This window comes from Osmerus eperlanus, chromosome 18, assembly GCF_963692335.1.
Source record: "Osmerus eperlanus chromosome 18, fOsmEpe2.1, whole genome shotgun sequence".
Taxonomy (NCBI): Eukaryota; Metazoa; Chordata; class Actinopteri; order Osmeriformes; family Osmeridae; genus Osmerus; species Osmerus eperlanus.
This window is the reverse complement of record NC_085035.1, coordinates 6084154-6105653: the sequence shown is the minus strand read 5'-3', so window position 1 is coordinate 6105653 and position 21500 is coordinate 6084154. Positions and strand designations below refer to the sequence as shown.

Below are 21500 nucleotides of genomic sequence, written 5' to 3'. Positions count from 1 at the left end.
GATGGGAAGGCGAGTGCTGACTGGGTTGACTATTCTAACAATGCGGATCTGTTACTGATGAACGAAAGTTGGTTAGCCCAGCGTTTCTTGTCTTACTTCTTTAACCTTTTAAGAAGTGCACTCTTGACATTTTGGTGACTGCAAATACCCTCAGGGGTGAGCACACACATTTTTATTTTTTACTAGACTAGCTGGTGCTAGTCCATTTTCACCCTTTCAGCTCACTTTAAAGACGAGAAAAACAGGTCAAGACCATGGATATTCTTGAGGTGTTCTTGGATGATATGAAATTAGTAGCGTCAGTGGGTTAAGTGCTATTGATGTAGCCTGTAGTGTGGATGAGAACTAGTGTACTAATGGATAGAATTTATTTTATACTTAGCCACCAGTGAAGTACCTCAAAAACAAACGGCCATTCAGATACAATTAGGTGCCTTTATTCATACAGTAAGACAGGGTGACATGATGGCATGTTACCTAACTGACGCAAAGTCCTGACAGGTTTTACAACAAAATAAATACTGTATTAATTCAACCAAACACACCCAGTGACAAGTACCAACATGTCCTCAAGAAGAGTAATACACCCAGATAAGAGATAAGATATGAGGGACCATACTTTCAAGCTGTTCCGTATTTTGAAGATGAGAGTGAGTGTGCCATTATCAACTCATCTCCCCCAATAAGGTGTCCTTCTCCAGCCAGGCAACTGGAAGCTCTATTGAAGAGCCGTAAAAAGCAACACAAAGGACACGTTTCCCCCGACATGCCTCATCAAGTCCCACATGGACCAGCCCAGGAGCTCCAACAACAGGCCTTTCATTTTGACCCTCCACCGGAACACCACATTCATGGCTGACAGCCAGCATACCGAGAGGGAGAGGCGGGGAAAGAGGCTTTATCCCGGCTAAAACTTCCCTCTCTCCCACACTCCATTGTCAGTCAATGTCTGACAGTATCCCCACCAGCCTTTGAAGGCGTTTCGTACACTCCATAGCCTTGCACTGTGTGAGGTCAAATCAAGGATAGGTTAAACATTAACTGTGTTAGCCGTTTACCATGACATAATCACATTGGTGCCTGATACAGAAAGAGTGCCTGAGGACAGAGAAAAATAAAACATGGGTGCATATAAAATTTCCTGTGATAATCCGCCAAATTCTAATTTGTAAACAATGATGATATTAAGTCAGTAAGACGAAGCCGCAAACGTGACATACTTTTTAAAATACCTTTTCCCATTAAAACATGGCAGCTTTCCAGTTTCCGCTCCTTAATTCTACATTTGAACCTTGAAATACGGAAAGTTCATGTAGGACTCCAGTTCATGAGCGGTCAGCACCTACTAATCAATGGAGGGAGAAATATTTGAACCACAGAAGTCAAACCGTTTCTGAGTCGTAAAACCAGTCAGGTGTAAGACCACCCAGATTCCCAGCAGAGGCCTAGGCTTGGTGGTGGGTCCAGTCACTCACTCTCACATAAAGGACTCCAAGTGGAGGCCTGTGCTTCTCGACAGAGACTTGGGCTTCAGGAAAGCAGCGATGGACGCGGATCGTTTCACAGCTCCGGAGGGGGTCGCTAGGCGCTCAACAGAGGAAAGTGGAGTGGTCGGCGTGGTGAACTTTGCCCCGGTGGCGCCTCCAGCCCTTAGCGGCGCCCCCAGAAGCTGCAGCAGATCTCCCTGGGCATTGCCTCCGAGATATTGCCAGGGCTTCTTCCCGCTGGTGTCTCTCAGGGAGACGTTGGCCTTGAACTTGTGCACCAGCAGGCGGATCATCATCTTGTGGCCGTGGAGAGCAGCCAAGTGCAACGGCGTGTAGCCGCACGTGGTCTTGGAGTTGATGTCAAAAGCCATCCCCATCTTATCGACGCCGTACCAGAGTGTGTTGAGGACCCTGTGGTCTCCGTGCTTGGCTACCCAGTGCAGCACGGTGTATCCCGTGACGAAGTCCCTCTTGGTGAGCAGGCTGGGCTCCTCTCTGAAGAGGGAGTAGATCTCGGTCCAGGTGCCCGCGGCTCCCCTCACAAGCCAGTCGTGCTCGTTGGACTCCAGGGGGACCAGGGCCTGCCTGTGGAAGTAGCTGCCGTCGTGAACGTTGCCGCTGGAGGAGAAGCTCTTGCCGCTGGGGGCGGGGGACGCGGCCAGGTCCCTGTGGCTGTTGGTCCGCGGGGGGGTGGAGGAGCCGGTAGAGAAGGGGTAGCGGAAGTTAAGGGAGGTGGAGAGGAGATGGAGCCTGTTGTGGCGGGCCGAGGTGCTGTCCTCCGTGAACGGCTGGTCCAGATCGGCCCCCAGGCTGCGGCACATGCGGCTGCGGAGTTTGCTCTTGAGGCGCCGGACAGAGGGTCGCAGCACTGGCTCCGGCGTAATCCCGGGTTGGCCTGCCTCCGGCTCCACCTGGTCGTCATGGAGATTCCCCATGGAGTGATGCCTTGATGAAGAGGACTCCTGGTTGTCTAGATGACTGGCAGAGTGATTCCATGACGACATGGCAGAGATATTCTGGGTGTCGAGATCGCCCGTTGAGTGATGCCACGCCATGCCATTCCTCTCCGTGCGATGCATGAGAGAAAGCCTTCTGGCCTGCTCGGCGCGATGGAGCATGCTGTGAACTTTAAACCCTTGCTCACCAGAGGGACCTCTGGAGTCCAGCTCCTCATCGCTCGTCCATTCCCCGACAGACGAGCCCTGTGGCCACTCAGGGGAGCCTGTCGAGGAAGGGACAAGACTGACCCGGCTGGAAGATAACCCAGTAACTGCCTGGTGGTGGATGTGATGGAGGTCCACGTACCCAGGAGCAGCAGCGGGAGGACTGTGGTAGCCTTCCTCCAGGGGCAGGCTGCTGTGACGAGGCTGAGAGTTAACCAGTGAAGCGGCTCCACTCTCCACCTCCTGTGGTCTGTGACCGGCAATGCTACCATTGCTACGTGTGAGTGCCGAGTCAGGCTGAGCATGTGGGTATTTTGCGGCAGGCCTGGCAGATATACAGGGGGATGAAGTTGAGATTCTACTAGCGTGTTCGAGCGTAGGGTGCAATGGCCATGGGGCTGCTGCTGCGTTAGACCTCCCGTGATCCTTTGCTCCATTGCTGGGCACCTGCCTAGGGACTGCATGCAGCTCGACTTGTTGAAGAGGAGATTCCTCCAACTCCACCGCATGTGGGTGTAGGATATTTGGAGCAATTGGTTCTTTTGGCTGGCCAAGTGTAGCCTCAGCGTACTTAAGTTTGTTACACAGTTCTGGTAGCTTCGAGGCTCTTTTAACGGGCTCTGCTTTAAAGTTCTTCTCGCCCTGTTTTGATACTTTAGGTTCTGTATTGCATGGGAATAGCTCCTCTGTGTTGGATATCTGTGGTAGTGCGCGGCCGCACGCATACGGAGACGAGTTTTGAATTGGCTTTTCAAAGTTAACTGTATCCACATTGTTGTTGTTCAGAATTCCTGCCACCGGCAAACATTGAGCTGTGTTGATTTGGTTGGTACTGCTATGCGGAACATGCAATTCCCTCTGCGACTTTGTCTGGACATGGCTCTCGGTCAAACCAAGAAACGCGTCCTGGTTTCCCTCAGCCCGCGGTGATCGTTCTTTCCCCCTCACCGTTTGCTCAGGCTTTCGACCAGTCTTTGGTGCGTTGAAGTCTCCAGCGAGCCGCAAATATGTCTTCCGCAGAACAATATATGACACTCCCTCCTCTTGCTTTACAACAGCTACGGAGTTGACAAACTTTTTGAACATCTCCCTGTTCTGCCCTTTGTTTTCGTGGTCCCGCAGGAATGTCTGGTAATGAGACAACAGCTCCAAGTTTTTAACCTTTCCGCCGTTACTTTGGAGAAAGCCCAAAAGCGAATCTTGAGTAAAATCAGTAGCCATGCCGTAAGTTCGCACCAAGTTTCAAAGTTCGCTCTGTGAATTGTTGCTGCGCCAAGTTAAACTCCACCCATGGACAACTTTAACTCCACCTGTACCTGCTTACCTGAAACGCAACCTCCGGATGTTGTTCGAGCAAATATGCAGTACAACATATAACATTGATTTTTTTTTTTTACCGTGTAGAGGTTCGTACAAAACGAATATATTCTATAGACCTATTTAAAGTATATTTTTAACGCTAAGCCGGAGTGTTGTGACACTATACTACAGTATAGTCGGTGCTCCTGTTCGTTTGCAACTTTCTAAAACTTAAAATACTAGGCCTTCAATGCTGAGACCAACTATTGTTCAAACACATTGTCATCATGTTAAGTCAACAAGAAGTAGGGACCATTTAAATAACGTATTTGGGCACTTTGTCTTTATTGATGCCACAAGGTGTTCAGCACTGTAGAGGCAGTTGTCACCCCAGAACAGAAAAGAGCTTTTTGCTAAAAGTAAAACAAGCATGTTTTTTTTTCCTCACGTTTTTTGTGTTTGTTTTTTTATAACACATAGGGGTAAGGTAGTATGGTGTTCAGATGGGTATTTCTTCATCGTAATGCACAAACTGGTTTGGCCCAATCCAAAACATTATATTGCTTAATTTAAATAATTCAAATGTAATGCAGACTGTTAACTAGTAACAGAAACATTCCAATCTGTGTAATATTGTACTAAAGCAAAGTTGAGGATGAGGTGTGTGTATGGGGGTGGGTGGATTAATATGAGAGAATCTTACAAGAAATTGCACTTCACTATCACTTGTCCTACTTGGTCAAACACACAACCATCCATCTATACAAGCAACATTTCCTACATTCAAATATACGTTAAGGTGACTGTGATGTGGAGAGTGACAACATGCAGTGGAAGAGGTGAAAGCTAAAGAAAAACAACATGTATATATTGAAAGTCAGAAGTGGTTAGAGTTGACAGAGATAAGTTGACACACCGACATTTTACATTAGTCAGAAACACTGAGAAAAAACTTCTTTGATGGACATTTTGAATTAATATATATCTTTTTTTTTTTTACCTTTTATATTTGTGTTCAACAAATAGATATGAAGTAGCAGCTTTTTTTTCCATGTCTTTTTTTTTGGGGCTCAATCTAGTCTGGGGAGACATTCATGCTCGTATGTGCTGAACACTTTTCCTCTTCCTCTAACTCTAAGCAGCCCATTTGGATAAAGAGAAGGCCTTGTTTTTCTTTCTCTTTTCTAGGTGACACTGACTGGCTGCAGAGGGGGGCAGGGGGAGGTGCTGCCCTCCTGCCAAACCAGCAGGACGCCGCACCCCAGCCCGTGCCCCTCCCCGGCTGCCGCCCCCTCCTGGACGCTCTCTTCGTTATAGAGGCGCTTGATCCCGTCGTAGAAGTCGTCGACCTCCATCTCCTCCACCTTCCGCTTCGAGGAATGCTTGCAGCGCCGGTGGACTTGTTGGTGGGGGCGGTGGAGATGGGGGTGGTGGTAGGGCTTGAGCGTAACCAGCTGGGTGGTGGTACCAGAGGCCCCGTGCGGCCCCCCAGCCCTGCTGGGTGGTTCCTGGGCAGGTGCTGTGGCCGGGGCTAGGGGGGCCCTGTGGGGGGCTACAGGGCTCCCCCGGTTACGGGGAACCAGGCTCTGGTGCAGAGGCTGGTAGATATAAACAGTGTTGGGAGGCAGGGAAGCTTGGGATGTGGACAGGCTATGTGCCACCAGCTCTCGACAGCGGATTAACTGTGAGCTATCAATCTAGAAACCAATTTTAAAAAAAAAGAGTTAGCAATATATTCTCAATAGCCACCTGGTTGAATAGAAACATGAACAGGGATATGGGAGGAGGAGCAGGGACTGTGTGTACATGTACCTGTGCTTTCCTGAGCAGGTCGATGGTAAGAGCCAGCCAGTCCGGACAGCATGTCTCCAGTTCCAGGGTGATGAGGGCCAGGGCCAGCATGGAGCCCCTGAACTGCAGCAGGGTGTGGTCTGCCAGGCAGTGGTGCAGCTGCTGAGTCAACAGGGCCATGTGCTGGGAAGGATTCAACCCCAGGAGCCCCACCAAGAACGGGGACTTGCAGGACAGCACCATCGCGTGGAACTGGAGGGGACAGCATGAGGCGACATGTCACATACTGACCTTTCCATGAGAGATACGGCTGAAAGACACCTTCACCAAGAGACTATACATTAAAATGGTTCAAAATGAAATGATTTGGTACAAAACAGGAGTCCAAATTTCCTTCGCTCGTGAATATATCTTAGTATGAAAAAAATACAAGTTCTAAAACCACAGATTCCAGTCACATTATTATGAAGAGACAGTTGTTTCTCTTTACTGAATACATTTGTAGGAGGCTAGGAAGACATAGAGGTGCCAGTGGGCCTCACTATTTGGAGGAACTCCAGCGGTGTAGCAGCATGCAGGTCCCAGCTCAGCTTATCCAGAATGATCTTCTCCATCCTCAGGATCTCTGATGGAGAGCAGCCACAGCTGCTGGTGCTGGCCAGGTCTTGCAGCAATGGAACACGCTGCAAAAAAAAAAAAAAAGAAACACACAAAATCAGGAAATAAATAAACCTAAATAACAGCAACAGCATTCAATCCAAACTCGCCAACCGCTTTAGAGCTTGCCATCATTCCAGCTGGTGTATTTTCAGCATGAGAAACACAGGCTGTGTATTTTTTGGACTTGGCTCCAGATTTGGGATATACAAAAGTGTGTCAAACGTAAGAGGCTCACCTCGTCCTCCTCGCTGGTCTTGGTGGCCAGGAAGAAGCAGGCGATGGCAATGCAGCGCAGATACTTTGGACGGGCCTGAGACCAGACAGACACTGTTGGTCATCACCATTCTCAAACAATTAATTGTCAATAACAATGAATAGGCTTATTCTACATTCCAATCCTCAAATTAGGTGATTTTGTTCATCCTAGCATATTTAGGACCCAATCCTAATAAACAATCTGAAACTCATCACTTTCTATAATAACGTATATTATACTAATGATGATACTTTAGCAGAATCATCATTTTAAGAAATATAGAAATATATGATTAAATATATTATAAATGATATTATCTATTATAAAGTTGTTGTCCTTGGAAGGTCCGTCTGTTTACACGGAAGGATTACTGGGTGAAAATGTTCTCTATCCTGGGTTAGCAGAGCCTGGCATGGCTTCTTAAGAAGTAGGACAGATACAGGAAATGACATGACAGCTTCTCTCTCCAGGAGTAAAAACAACGTGCCCTTTCTGAAACTGCTTTCCAGTGTTTATCTTCTCACAATCAAGCAAACATAACTTTGCAGAGCAGTCTGCCTTCAGGTCAAAATGTTTCATTCTAGTGCCTCTTTACATCTTGGCTTGGCGAACAGATTGCTGGCAAGAAGTCTATTCATGCAATTAATATTATGCAAGTTATACAAATTAAAACTAACCATATAGATGGGGGATCTTCAATTGATAGTAGGTATTAAAGCTATCTGTTAAAAATCAGTTGTCTTTACCTTTATAGATGCTAAAAACCTGTCTAAAATACTGATGGCCAGGGAGAGGGTCTCAGGGTAGAGGTGGAGCTTGCTGTGCAAGGCAGTGAGCCAGCGGACAGCTTCATCACGCTGGTCATTGGAGATGTCTGTATCCTGGACCTGTAGACAACATTAGCAAACATTTTAAATGGAAGGGCACAGTAAGTTTTAAACAAAAAGTTTTGCTTCTGGCCCTGGAGAGGGAGGTCAGCTGGTATTAAAGACACATAAGTATTTGAAGTACAGAACCAATATAGAAACAAGCAAATAGGTTAACTGCCAACATTCCCTTCCCGTTCAGCTTGATCAGTACTGACTTGGAAGTAAACCCCTGAATCAGTTAACCTGACATATGGCATGTCAGGGTCACAACTCAACTGACCTTCTGAACCTGCTTACCTGTAATATGACACCACCACCCCCTCCCCACCCCTCACAAAAACGTTCTCTTCTGAGACAGGGGTTGGGTAGACCATTAACATCAACAAAACTCAGTGACCCGAGCACAGAGTTTTGAAACACTGAACTTAGCACCATGTTGCTGTTCGACAAGAAATACCACTCGTGCTCACATGTACATTCGTACGTCCTTGTGAATCTAGGTCACGGATCTATGTAACAGTCTCGTACTTAACTCACAATATATTGATGTTAAACAGAGTAGCACGTCTGACAGTGCAAGTAACAAGCCATCGATTTTCTACACATTTAACGAGATAGATGGAACCTGCTGCAGTGAGTCAGCGGGAGCATACGATTAACAGTCAGGCATCCATTTGAAATCCTGTTAACTTGCTTACCCCTCTGACACAGAAAAAGCAGGTGCTGAAAAGGGATTAGAGCACGCTGGCCAAATTACATTGCAACATTACATTACAGATTACATTAATATAATGAAATAACAAACCATAACGTCTCTCTCCAAAATCCTGTCAGCATCATGTTTCTTTACATTATTAGAAGTGACTTTCTATTATATTATATTGGTTTTAAGAATGTAATTTAAGGCATGTTTGGGATTTACTAATGTTGAAATTTTGATTTTGCACCATATAGAACTGAAGTTGGACTGCTAGGAAAGGGGTCGAGAGGCGCAGGTCCAATAATTCCAATGTAGGCCTACTGAACTTTAACTTGAAAATAACCAACCTGGGTGGGTACTTTCTTTGGCACATACACCTTCCACATCTTAGCTTCCCTAGAGGCTGCCTTTTCCAAAAGAAAAGACAGCCTCTGGCTTTCCAAGGGTTCTGCAAACTTCATCACAACCCTTGGATTCGCCTACCTCCCCACTGGATACAGCTACCTGAAACAGAGAAACACACCTTTGAAAACTGCTCCACTAAGCAGTCAATTGAAGTCAGTCATAATGTGAGGCTAAGCATCTTAGACAAACTATTGGCAATGCATTTCGGAGCATTCTTGCTGAATGAACTGTGTACAATTAGGCAACATGGTCAACCTAGTGTTACTAACTTCTAACGATCTTATTGGGATTTTTATTTTAATTGTTTATCACTTGTATTATTGTTTTTATTCATTTTATGTAAAGCACCTTGAGCTACAATTCTTGTATGAAATGTGCTATATAAATAAAGTCTTACTTACTTACTAACTAGTCTAGACAATTAACAAGTTAAAGCCTTGACTTATTTTCTTTAAGAGAGTGGTTATTATTACAACCTCATTGGCAAGTTATCCACTCAACATGACAGGAAAACAGTCTGTCGTATGTTCTGGTTAGTTGGCCATCTGAAGACCAACGGCGGAAAGGGCAGTCATACTAGGTTCGAGTGACCGACGATAATGATGATGGCTAGCCACTGGTAGTTTCGTATTCATGTCGACAACTAGCTTACTAGTTGGTGTGAATGTGATAGTTATTAAACCATAAAACCAACTAATTGACACAGGAGAATCATATATACCTTGAGCAATTTATATTCTGATGTTTAACAATAAGATGGCTAGACATGGTCCATCTAGTACAGAAATGTAGAGTAGCTAGCTTGTTAGCATATCTCAAGCTAGCTAGCAAGCTAAGTTAGCTTAAAAGATGTTACGCTAACTTACCTCCCCTGCAAAGCTGTAAGAACCACAGTTGGAAATCATCCGGTCCATTAAATATAAGTAAAACAAAGGGGTGAATTTGATTCTGAGCTTTTACTTGCCCATCGTTGTCTCCATTTTTATAATTATGGGAGAAAGGGGTTTACCAGATTGATATCAAAAAATAAAAAGAACGGACAGATATTTCTACTTCCGAGGAGGGGAAGTGAGGATATCGGAAATGGCTCCGCCCACCTTCCTACTGGTGGCGGTAAGTCACTCAGCAGATAAATATTGACGATTTATCTATACTTTTTTATCTATCTATTGTATATCTATTTAAAAAATCCATTCATACTAATAGTTAGTGAATTGGTGTTCTATGTTATTATTTATATAAAAATTGGTAAGTTGTGTGTAGAATTATATTTAGTAGGACAATTTCTTTTTACTGCAAATGAAACACTGTAAATCACATTTCCTGATTTTACCTCATAAAGAAAATATCACCGAAAATATTACAGATAAAAAAGCTCTAATTGCTCTAGGCCTGCTTTTAGGAGTACTTCTCTGGACATTTTCAATTATAAACAAGGCAAATAGGGATGGGTGATCATCACTAAAAGATGAGGTACAACAATGGAGACTGTTGTTATAAGAGATACGATACATGACTTGTCACAATCACGTATTGAATTTAACATTAGAAATGTTAAAGCTACAGTAATATTTAAACCAATCATGTAACACAGTGGGTTTTCGCAAAAGTCCAATCGACATCGATGATAAAGGGCGGACTTTTTGAAAGGACAAAAAGTGGCAACATCATTGGCCCGTAGAAATGTCAGAGACGGGCTCGGGCATAACCTGGCTCTGGGTTAGTACAAAGGATGTCAAGTATATTACTATGCCACCCAATCTTATAGGTAAACATACAGAAAAGAATGACCTAATTAAATCATGAAATAATAATAATGATTACACACTTGACGGGTCCGTCTGTTATCAAATAACTAGGGTGATGCTTCTCGGTATGTCAAAGCAAATCATACCTCTCTTGATTGGCTTACAACAGACTCGACGTCAGTATTGGGCGTTAACGTTCCCTAACATCAACAAAAAGGAAAGGATATACGAACTCTGAAGAATTATCGGGGCGAACAGAAATATTGATGTAACTAGCAACCCAACCCACCGTAACAGGTAATTGTCCATCAACATATAATTGTTTTATTTACAAAGATAAATCTATTCCTAATAGTGGGTAATGATAAATATTTGAAGAAATGTAAGTCCGTTGTAGTACTAGTACAGTGGTCTTGTGATGTATTGTTTCTTTTCTTCTTCCGATTAATACTTTTAAAATGAAGCAATTTGGGCTTTAAATTTGAGATATTGAAACTGCACTTTATACCATTTTGTATTTATGAGTCAAGAAAAGCGACCGGTCTCATCATTATCGTGCTACATTATAAGGAATTACGTAGATGTAGTTTTCCCTTGTTTTGGGAGCAAGAGCTAGCTCAGACTAGAGCTAGCACTTGTAACCTACTACTAGTTGTAGCCTACTATACTGTACCAACAACACAGCTTCGCTTATTTAATATATGTAAGGAAGACCGTTTTAGTCACCTGCAATATTATGAACTATATGTATCACTTATGTTAGCTATTAAAAGTTATTTTTCCGATATCGATGACAACAGTCCTTTTAATTCGACTCGCTGAGAATAATAAAACGGACAAGCCACCCCTCCCCCGCCGCTAACAGCGCTAGCAACGTTTGCTTGCTTAACGAACATTTAGCTTTATCCAAGATATAGCAAAATCAAAACAATCGCTTCTATTTATTAGTAGAAGCAATTCAACCATTGAAAAAAATACGAGTTGTTTTTGTCTGTAGTATGTAGGCGTTTACCGACGAAATCTGACACCAAATTCCAGTTGAGAGAAAGGGGGTTGGGCAAACCTTGACCCAAGAACTAGGTTGAAATCAGACGACATATTACCAATAGCATGTTCTGTTCCGTTTTCAGTGGTTTCAAATTCCTGTACCAGTGCCAATCCAGACATGGACGCCTTCAAACTGATGAGGGAGCTGAAAGCAAATTATGAACAAGAGATAAATTACCTCCCGAAGGAGACAGGGTTAAGCCTGATCGAATCCACGACACATCAGGTAAGATGCATTTGCTGTCACATATTTAGGAAGAAAATGCGCACACGGTTTAAACAATAACTACCAACAACCAGTTACTCTACAGCTGAAAATAGTATTCGTTTCATACATGTTTTTCCCCATGCAGAAAGACCGCATCTCAGCCAAATGTAGAAATGGTAAAGTCGAAGATCTATGGAGCCTGACCAGTTTCTTTGGATATTGCACCCAAACCTTTGTTCTAGCAGTGAACCTGCTGGATAGATTCTTGGCTATGATGAAGGTGAGTTGTTGTTTTTTACTAGTACGTCTTTAGTAGTCGAAGAAAGGCAGTCGATTCAAACTAGCCTGCTAAAAATGGCAACAATTTAGATTTTCTAGTGGTGTAACAGAAAAGGAGCATGTACAATTATTTACTTTCAGTAACATTTTTGGGATGTTGCACAACTCCTGCAGATTCAACCAAAGCATCTAGCATGCATCAGCATCAGCTGTCTCCACATTGCTGCAAAAGTTGTTGAAGAAGACTGCAACATTTCTTCCACCAACGAACTCATCCGCATCAGCCAGTGCAAGTTCACCGTGTCGGACTTGAGCCGCATGGAGAAGATCATATCGGAGAAGCTAAACTTCCCTTCTAAAGCCATCACCGCCTTAACCTTTTTGCACTTGTATCACAAGATAACAGTCTCGCACACGTCGGACAGGTGAGACGATTGTGACTTTACAGATGGTATGTAATGGTAATAATTAACATGAACGAACAGACGAACTGGAAGTAGTTCAACTCATCTGGTTTGACATAATGTAACTGTGCAAGTAGGACACCGGTGAACATTTAAGATGACACTAGTCAACACAACAGACTTATGTAACATTGCAGCCAATTACTAGGTTCTCAAACCACACATTGCAATATCTCCCTAATGTCAAATGTTTCTACTTTTACAGGAAAGATGCTCTTAACATTGAAAAACTTGAGGCCCAGCTGAAAGCCTGCCTTTGTCGGATTGCCTTCTCAAAAGCCAAAGTAAGAATTGACTTGGAAGTCAACGGTTTGACTCAAGCTTGTTGAGTATCGTATAACTGTCTAAGTATGTGTGTAATTCTTTCAGCCATCAGTGTTAGCCCTGGCACTCTTGACCCTGGAGATTAAAGCCATGCAGTCTGAAGATGTGCTGGAAATCGCACGCCATGTCCAGACTCATCTGAAGGTAAATAGTAAATTGTTAACCTGTGGGTCTAAGAAACTCGAACATTAGACATCGTCCTTCACCCCGAAGTAGAAAGATGGCACTAACTACAGACGGAAACGTTGCCCTCTCTGGAAGGAGGCTAATGTCAAGTGACCGACAGTAGTTATGGAGTCAACTTAGAATACCTCTGGGCTCAGGTTCACTACTATCATTTTGACGCTTGAAATCCATTCCAAATAAATTCTGCTGACCTACTTTGCTTATGTAACACGGGTGTCCAATCTTATCTTTGCAGATTGCCGACAGTGAGCTGCTCTACTGGAGCGACCTAGTGGCCCAGTGTATGTCAGACTACTCCTCTCCTGAATGTAGCAAACCCAACAATAAGAAGCTAGTGTGGATAGTCTCAAGGCGAACAGCACAAAACCTCCACAACAGCCACTACAGCGTCCCTGAACTGCCAACCATTCCTGAGGGGGGCTGGGATGAAAGTGAAAGGTAAACATGTCTGGGAAAACACAAAATGCACAGTTTAATATTCAAAACATTCATTCATATGATGGAACGAGGAAATATCCAACACGGAAACACCCCGCTCGTTTGATTTGTGGCACCTGGAAAATCCCCAGCAAATTGTTGACGCTCAGCCCAGCCTTTTATAAGGAATGTTTCATCGTCACACACACACAATTATTGGTATATTCCCACTCCTGGTTTCAGTTCTTACAACAGATACCACTTCCCTGAGGCGTGGTGTTCATTAGAAGTTTGAAATGTAGTTCCTGCCCGTCACCGTGTCCCATGTTGCGTCAGAGCTAGCCAAGCCTTTTGTGCCGTAGCTCAACCCAGTCTAGTCCACTCATATTACTCAGACCGAAGACGACACGTACGAGTGATTAATCGCGTACGAGCAGCAAGTTTCCAAACCTAGGATACTTGACGTAAGAGCATGCATAAGCATGTCGAGACTTGGACTTTACAACAGAGAACATGACCCAAGCTTGGGATCATGAGATCTGTCAAGTGCTGCTGTTGTGACTAACTGTTCTTTTATGTCATCTTCTGCAGTGAGGACTCCTGTGAAGACATGAGCTCAGGGGAGGAGAGCCTGAGCAGTTCACTTGGTAGTGACGCCGAAGGGCCCTACTTCCCTCTTCACTTCCGTTGCCAAAAACACAAGCATCCAACCTTCTAGAACCCTTAACCCCAATATTTATAACAGTGACCTCAGCTAGAGGGCCACGGTTTTTTTTTACCACAGAACTGTGGAACAGCGTTGTTAATTTATTCGAGTTACAAAAGGGTTACCATACTGTGTGCCCTTACCAATAATCAATATACTGTATCTTCAAGCTTAAAGCAGTACAGAAATGTACCAGATTTGCACAAACCTGGCAGCTGAATTAACTTAAATTTGTTTTGGACTAGTTGTGTTTTTAATAGCTGGAGGTGCATGTCTGGATTTGTCACATTCCAAGCCACTATACAGAACAGCCAAGGTACAATAGACTGTTATAAAACAAGGACTGTTGTTTTGCTGGGAAGTACCAGTAACCCCAGGAAATGTACTTTGCACAGTTTTGTACAAATGTCATCATGGAGTGGCAGAGGAGTAACAGTATATGCCTGGTGACCAGTTAGATTTTTCCCAAGGTTGTTTTGTAATGTTGGTTTGCATGGTGTTAAAAGAAAATTGGTGTGAGTCTGTAAGGTGTTTCTAAACCTCTAAATTGCCAATTTCAGTTGTGGTAGATACTTTTTCAACTGTATGAATGAAAGATCATGTTATGAAAAACGTCCAAAAAACATACTAAATGTCAATACAAAAAAAAAAATGTATATTTGTATAATGTAAAAACAACAAAAAAATGTGAATACTGTTATGTAGATATTAACTTATTATTTTTGCCAGCTGTAAAAAAAAAACGATAAAAAAATATTTTTAAAAACTTTGATTCCTATATTTTTGTTGTTTTTAGGAAACAAGGTTACTAATGATACAGCCTTTGTTCTGAAAAAAAAGTAATTAAAACCATGGCCATCAACTCCACATAGCCCACACACTTGCATTATCACACTGCAATCTTTAACCATACCAATACAGGTCAAACTGATCACTTAATCCAATCAGTTCCATCCATTACCACTCAGAAGCCCATGCGAGACTTCTTCCTTTTGAGTTGGGACAGGGAGGTTTGGGACGAGCCTCCTATGCAGGGAGTTTTTTGTGATGCAAAAACACTGGACATCTGAGATGACGTGGCTAGAGGGGCACTAGGGATGCCTTCCTCGATGAGTCCACGAGAGGGTTCCTGCGATCCAAACAGAGAACTTTGGTACTCCTCATTCACTCGAGCAGTCCTTTCGCGCATTTGAGAGGTTTTGTAAGATCCTGGTTCAGAAAGGTCATCACTAAACAAAGAGAAACTGGTGCCCTCGCTGTCGGAGGCAGCGCTCTGACTGGTAGCCGACGTGTAGCACAAGAGATCGTCCGGGTCAGACTGGTAGGAGGTGAAGCTGCCAGAGAGCCCGATCCGGTTGTGCACCCGGGCCATCTTCTGCCTCCGCCGCTTCCTGCGGAGCGCCTGTATCTTTGACTCCTGGTTCATTCCCAGCTTCTCCTCCCACCAGACCTTCCAGCCACCTTCCCAGGACACACTCAGCCTCTGGCTTAGATCGTCCGTCCATGCAGAGGGCTCCACGGGCCCTGGGACAGAAACCAGCTCCATCAGCGGCAGGTGGGTGGCACCATGGACCAGTACTTCCCCTCTCTTCATCGCTTCTTTGACTTCCCGTCTTAGGCTGTCTCGCTTGTCCTCTTCCATGGGTTCTCGCCAACGGCTCTCAGTCTCACCAGACGTATTGAAAAGACCTCTGGCTCTGATAGTGTTGTGTGGGAAGCGTTGCTTACGATGGTTCTTTCTGACTAGCTTGAAGAGCCAGATTTTCCATTTAAGGAGAGCATTATCCCCAGCCTTGGCTAGGCTAGGTCTGGCAGCACAAGCGGTACTTGCCTCAGCAGGCCGAGATGCAGATGATGAAATACCCTGACCGTTGTCCAGTTCAAACTCTGACTGCCCCAAATCTGTTTCCTCGGGGACCGACATATCCTGTGAGAGTCTTTGCAACGTGTCCAATGACGATCGGTGTTGAACTGAGGTTGGTTGGTCAATGTCCTCCGAGTTCTGGGTGGGTGTGGCAATATCCTCTTTGCTCGATGCAGCCTGTGGCCTCAGCATCTGATAGAAGACATCCCCAGCTTCCGTCAGCTGCAGCACGCAGATGTCCCTCGCACCCTGGCTCTGCTGGATACACGTCACGCCTGACAGAGCAAAATAACATATAGTAAGTGACATGCCGTTCAGTCTTTTTTTTTTTTTTTACATTTAATACAGCTCATCGTCCACTCTATTACTCAGCCTACCGGCAGCCTGAAGTGCCAGTCTCTGCTGGGCGATGTGGTGGCGGTGTGGGATCTGGGTAGGCAGGTGGCGAAGGCTGTCTCGGGGCCTAAGCAGAGCCGTGGGGGGGCCTCTGGTGCAGCATGCATGCTGTCGACCACCTAGGAACCAGCAGTGGGATGATTAACGCAGCAAAAAACTCAGCCCTAATCAAACGCTTGCAGAAAATGTCTCTGAATAGGTGGCGGTATGTGAAATAGACAAGATGTTTGTGAGGATCAGTGATCAAATATGAACCTGAATACTGTAGAAGAGTCAGTTCCTGGGATCGCTGAGAGCCCAGGACAACCTTGGTGGTTCCGGCCCCAGAGGAGTTAGGAGCCAGGATATGGGCAAACATGGGAGGATCGTCCATCATGTGATCCCACTTAATCATAGGAATGCATGGGAAGCGCTCGTCCAGGATGTATGCCGAAAACTGCAAGAGAACAAACACGGTCTATCCACATCCAGGACAAACTAAACGGTGTTCAACACCAAACAAAACTCAAGGCTGAATACATTTCCTCAAGTCTCAGTTGATAAAACATTAACGAGGAAGGCTGTTCCACAGACGACCTTAACTGTAGGCCTATATGATTTATATGGATTTCAGCTAAATGTGTGTAGATGTGATGGTAACTGACTGAAGACAATCTGACCTAATAAGAGCATTACAGTTCAGACTGAAAGAGGACTAACAACTGACAACTGCAGTCTGCCCAATGAAATTCTCCCAGTCTATACAGTTAATTCTAAACGTGGTTGTTTCTAGTCAAATCCGTACAATCTTGCACTTAACAGTGATAAAGGTTGCACTTAGGAACACTGTGTTTAGAGCGATAGGACGGCCACTTCCAATACATTGTATGATTGTCAATACATTGTGATGAGTGATGAGCCCAAGGTTGAAGGATTGTTGTGGAGTGTAATACAAAATTGAGAAATTATACACTTTATAGTGATGTTGAGGCACGTTAACCAAACAACCGGACCCCAGATGGAAGCAAGTGGTGTTGACATTCTTGCTGTTTAAGTGCTATAAAATACATTTTTGTACGATAGCCAAGAAGGACAGAAAAACACAGTAGCTAGCGCCATGTTGGCCCTCACAACCCTTTCATCTAATATAAAACAGAGAATGCCAAAAAGGACGTAGCCTTTAAAATCCACGCACTGCTGCATGTGTAAATGCCCCATCACTCTGAACACAGCCTTTGATGCTGTTAATAACAAATGCGTGTTCCTAAAAAGCAGATTGGGACGAGTTAGAGAACATCTTTTCACTGACGCATTGCATCAATGATGCCACACATTCATTAGGCCAATTAAGGACACACAGGTCTAAAAGGACCAGGATAAGCAGTTAAGGAGCCTGTACCTGAGTTGTTATGAGATGGTGGAACATGTGAACTTCTCGCAGGTATTTGGACATGATGACTCTCTCGCCAGTCTTGCAATCTGGGGTTTGGCCGATGCGAAATAGAGTATGGCTACAATTCTCTTTGGTCTATATATAGATATAGAGAGAATCAGGTAGACAGAGGATGGAAAAGCCATTAAAAGCAAACCTTCACTGCCACTGGATATGAAACAGGATAGATGGTCCATCTCTTTTCGAATCATTCGTCTCCTACTCTGATGTCTGTAAGCTCCACGCCCGTTCTGTCAGCATAGATCATCACCCTGGGGTGCGCCGAGAAGTCACACCATCGCCATGCCGATCTTGCATTGAAGTACAGGTTACTGTCCTCCTTACGGAACTTCTGCCGGCTATGACAAGCAATGGAATCATGACAGATATTAGTAAAGAACTGTTACACACACCTAGAATCCTAAAGAACACTGAAGATGCATAAAACCCACACATTGTAACCTCCAATACAACTACGGTTCCTGCAGCAGGTCTTCTGTGGCACCAGAAAGACAAAGATCTAACAACCTGGCCTCCTCAAATTGAGAGGATTCAAAATCCTTCATCAACCCTTATTCCCAAAGATCACTGATTACATATGGCCATGGCATGAAATCTGCATAAAATAAATCAGGAACATGCATTAGAACCTAAATAATGATATTATATCCATTAAATAAATGGGTCTCCTTATCACCCATTTGGTTTGCTTACCCTTTTCCTACTGTCCACAGATGAGTGACTCCACTCTCACTTGCCACAAGCAGCTCTCCTTGGATATGGGGACTGGAAGGAAAATGCTACTTAAAAACATTGCACAAGCCTGATTGAAGGACACACATGATAGAATGCATGTACAGGACACTACACACACACACACCTGATGCTGAGGCATGTAGCAACCTCCTTGGTCTGGATGACCTCAACAGTCTTGGGCTCGTCCTTCTCACTAACCATCCACACCCCACACATATGGTCTGATCGAACACCAACGTATGCTTAAAAAAACAAAAACACAAGTCAGTTCAAAACTCATTTAGACTTTGGTGTCGCTTGGTAAACACAACAATCTAGGGCAATTCAGTGACTTGATAAGCCACATTGCAATAATTGTAACAGTACAAAACAACTCGCTCGAGAAAAGTGATGCAAACGTCAAGAGAAAACTATGCAATCACCACAGCTGTGAGTTAGTGAGAGCCGAGCAGAGCATTGCTTAAAAACAAGTTCAGAAGTGGCCAGATGCCACAAAATGTAGTAATTGTTGACGGTAAGGGGAGAGACAATAATTTGCTTACATGTATCTTGTGGCGTACCAGTGCAGATCTGCCTTACTGTACCGTTGACCTGGAATGAAAAAGGCCTGAGGCTTGAATCAATACAGGGAGGCCCTTCTTCATGGAACTCCAGTGCTACTCTATGAAAATCTGATGAATTGCATTAAGGAGTGTTGGATTTGGGGAGTCCATGATAAAAAAAAAAAATATATGAATCACTGTCTGCTGACATATTCAATAAATAAACTATACTAGACCCTCGTGGTAAAGTTTTGGCTTAAAACTAGGACAAGAACACAGTAGGAAGGATACTAATGGAGTGGAGCCCAGTATCCCCTGGATACAACAAGCAGCCTTGCTGAGTGTTGTTGAGCTGTGAAAAAGGAATGTAACAAAGGGCGCCCCCTGTTGCCTTTTCAGAGAACTGCTCCAGTTCCCTTTGTTGGGTCAGTTCCTCAAAGAGGTTGTGAGCCAGAAGCTCAGGAGGGATGTCATAGATAAAATCAGATAAGAGATTGTGGTATGCCTTGATTCTGGGTTTCATGTGGGTGACTGCACACCTACAGAAATCACAAATAGGTTTTTATCATGTGCCCTTTTGCAAATAATTAGCAAAAAAATAAACAACATCAATCTACACTTACAATTTATACTTCAGTGTTTCCATGAAGCTATGTGTCCTGGGAAATATTGAACTATTCCCCTGAAAAGTTAACAGACAGACAAACAAAATAGGTATTAACAATTGCACTTTTAAGCAATTAGCTAAATATTTTCAACATGGCATGTATGAACAAAGCTACTTAAATGACATTAAGCCAGGATAAAGCTCAGTGAAGAGTGCACCTTTGCTTTTGGGGTCACACTGTAGAGATTTTCCTCTAGGAATTGGCTCATGGTGTAAAAAGCATCTTGGGATCTATGGAGGTAGTAGTCCTGCATCTACAGAAAATCAACCAATCGTATTAGTATTATACTATTGTGGTAGGCCTATGTGTTCACGTTAGTTGAGTGATGTTAGTTTTAATTGTTCTTACATGCTCTGAAAAGTCCAGTGGATCTGATAAAGCAGTTGAGAGCCATTTACGACCTAAATAAGAATGGGTAGTCATTTTAAGTGTGAAAAAAACGTAATTGTTTACACATCTCCAGAGGTGGGCAGAAATGCGTTTCAATACACTGACCCAGCTAACACATGACGTTGCGGTGCATGGGACTGGATAAGAAGAATGAGACTTCATCCTAGCCTACCTCTTTTTGGTGGAAACAGGGGCAGCGTCAGAGATTCAACTGGCAACCATGTCTCTCCTTCCATTTGATGCTTTGTTACAAATTGTGTGTGTGTTGGTAGTGTTGGACCTGGCTGGAATTAGTTGACATTTACAGGCCTGTGTTAACATGATAATCCAACATGAATGAAAATAGTCATCAAGATCAGCTCAAAATGTGTATTCGGCCAGGAGGGCAAGCTAACATCTTTAGCTGGCTAGCTGTAGCAACGTGTTTACAAGCTAGCTTGCTTCACTCTATGGCTGTTGTTGAAGGGTGTACTTTACCAAAAAAAAGTATCGCGCGTGGTTCCTAACCGGGTTTCGTCACGAGCTACATTGAAAACCTCATATGCTAGTAACGCGACTAGTATCTAATTCAGCACCATAAAAACGCGCTACGGCTAATATTTCTCACCCCATGTTGCTTGTTGATGGAGCTTGCTTCTTTAACTTGACCATACACACCCCAACCTCCAACGTTATGGGCAAATTCAGAATTTGGGGGGCCAGAGTTAAAATAAGATGTGAAAAGCTCAGGTGGAAAAGTATAATCCATTTTTGTTGGTGGTGTTTAAAAGTAATCTACGCTCTAAATGCACCACGCGGCCAGTCCAGACTTAGACTTGACAGGTCTGAGCAAGATTTAGCTAGCTAAACCAGTAAGGTAGTAATAACCGTGTGTACGAGCAAGTAGACACGTTCCCGGGGTATATAATTTCACAGAGAAGCCGCGTCTTGCATAAAAAATATTAGGCCTACTTGAAGTCTAGATATCCACATTATTTTCATTTAATCTTAAACATGGTACTCGCGCCACACGTGCTACCCCGCTCTGAACACAGTACGCATGAAACTAAGCCTTGAGCGCAAGTCATCTGACTGACGTAACTTGTTTTAGGACCCACAACCATAGACGGCGGAAGAGGACGATTCGTTCATTCGTGTGTTGACCTGTGAAACTTTCTTAAGTAATTAAGATGTATTTGTACTCGAGTTATTTCTGCATGTGATATTGTTTGCTTCTTATGTTATTGCCGTGATCTTAAAAATACATAAATTTGAATACCGATTCTCCGCCCACACCTTTGGCAACCGGCTCTCGCCGGCACACAAAACAACTATAATCGACTGCGTTTTTGAAACAGCGCGCAGTGGTTGTGCTCGGAGCCATGTAAACATAACATAGGCTACTTTCTCCTCCGCTTAAGAGGTGCCGAATCGTAAATGAAATATTCATAATGTTGAGGGTGCTCTCAGGTATGGAAGTGGCTG

The 21500-nt window shown here is 44.0% G+C and overlaps 4 protein-coding genes across 4 annotated transcripts; 1 reads left to right on the top strand and 3 right to left on the bottom strand.

The window, feature by feature from the left end:
• Positions 1–421: 421 nt before the first annotated feature.
• Positions 422–4077, bottom strand: LOC134038693 (ankyrin repeat domain-containing protein SOWAHB-like). Its single transcript, XM_062484225.1, has one exon. It carries the CDS (start codon positions 3869–3871, stop codon positions 1478–1480), a length of 2394 nt encoding a protein of 797 aa, XP_062340209.1. The 5' UTR covers positions 3872–4077; the 3' UTR covers positions 422–1477.
• Positions 4078–4270: 193 nt separating this feature from the next.
• ccni (cyclin I) lies at positions 4271–9727 on the bottom strand. The gene is made up of 7 exons (XM_062484226.1): positions 9497–9727; positions 8573–8729; positions 7403–7543; positions 6636–6710; positions 6283–6423; positions 5762–5992; positions 4271–5646 (listed from the first exon to the last, which is right to left on the bottom strand). Exons 2-7 carry the CDS (start codon positions 8684–8686, stop codon positions 5134–5136), a joined length of 1215 nt encoding a protein of 404 aa, XP_062340210.1. The 5' UTR covers positions 8687–8729; positions 9497–9727; the 3' UTR covers positions 4271–5133.
• Positions 9728–10590: 863 nt separating this feature from the next.
• On the top strand, positions 10591–14503 carry ccng2 (cyclin G2). Its single transcript, XM_062484227.1, has 8 exons — positions 10591–10675; positions 11509–11651; positions 11779–11913; positions 12087–12337; positions 12582–12660; positions 12746–12844; positions 13122–13324; positions 13895–14503. The coding sequence occupies exons 2-8, from the start codon at positions 11544–11546 to the stop codon at positions 14019–14021; spliced, it is 1002 nt and encodes a 333-aa protein (XP_062340211.1). The 5' UTR covers positions 10591–10675; positions 11509–11543; the 3' UTR covers positions 14022–14503.
• taf1c (TATA-box binding protein associated factor, RNA polymerase I subunit C) lies at positions 13334–21077 on the bottom strand. The gene is made up of 14 exons (XM_062484224.1): positions 20644–21077; positions 20209–20320; positions 19995–20047; positions 19804–19899; positions 19602–19660; positions 19270–19517; positions 18979–19107; positions 18561–18678; positions 18395–18466; positions 17904–18039; positions 17648–17776; positions 16525–16705; positions 16251–16388; positions 13334–16148 (listed from the first exon to the last, which is right to left on the bottom strand). The coding sequence occupies exons 1-14, from the start codon at positions 20782–20784 to the stop codon at positions 14974–14976; spliced, it is 2787 nt and encodes a 928-aa protein (XP_062340208.1). The 5' UTR covers positions 20785–21077; the 3' UTR covers positions 13334–14973.
• Between the last annotated feature and the right edge of the window lie 423 nt (positions 21078–21500).

What these genes read in the sequence shown, in the direction of transcription:
- ccng2 (XM_062484227.1), top strand. Translation starts at nt 11,544, where the DNA reads ATGGACGCCTTCAAACTGATGAGGGAGCTGAAAGCAAATTATGAACAA. An exon ending in TCGAATCCACGACACATCAG is followed by an intron (nt 11,652 to 11,778) that starts GTAAGATGCATT and finishes TTCCCCATGCAG; the next exon opens with AAAGACCGCATCTCAGCCAA. An exon ending in ATGTCCAGACTCATCTGAAG is followed by an intron (nt 12,845 to 13,121) that starts GTAAATAGTAAA and finishes TTATCTTTGCAG; the next exon opens with ATTGCCGACAGTGAGCTGCT.
- ccni (XM_062484226.1), bottom strand. Translation starts at nt 8,686, where the DNA reads ATGAAGTTTGCAGAACCCTTGGAAAGCCAGAGGCTGTCTTTTCTTTTG. An exon ending in AGACCAGCGAGGAGGACGAG is followed by an intron (nt 6,424 to 6,635) that starts GTGAGCCTCTTA and finishes TTTTTTTTGCAG; the next exon opens with CGTGTTCCATTGCTGCAAGA. An exon ending in CGCTGGAGTTCCTCCAAATA is followed by an intron (nt 5,993 to 6,282) that starts GTGAGGCCCACT and finishes TGTCCCCTCCAG; the next exon opens with TTCCACGCGATGGTGCTGTC.
- LOC134038693 (XM_062484225.1), bottom strand. Translation starts at nt 3,871, where the DNA reads ATGGCTACTGATTTTACTCAAGATTCGCTTTTGGGCTTTCTCCAAAGT.
- taf1c (XM_062484224.1), bottom strand. Translation starts at nt 20,784, where the DNA reads ATGGATTATACTTTTCCACCTGAGCTTTTCACATCTTATTTTAACTCT. An exon ending in GTGTGACCCCAAAAGCAAAG is followed by an intron (nt 19,661 to 19,803) that starts GTGCACTCTTCA and finishes TTAACTTTTCAG; the next exon opens with GGGAATAGTTCAATATTTCC. An exon ending in TGGAGCTTACAGACATCAGA is followed by an intron (nt 17,777 to 17,903) that starts GTAGGAGACGAA and finishes ATCTATATATAG; the next exon opens with ACCAAAGAGAATTGTAGCCA.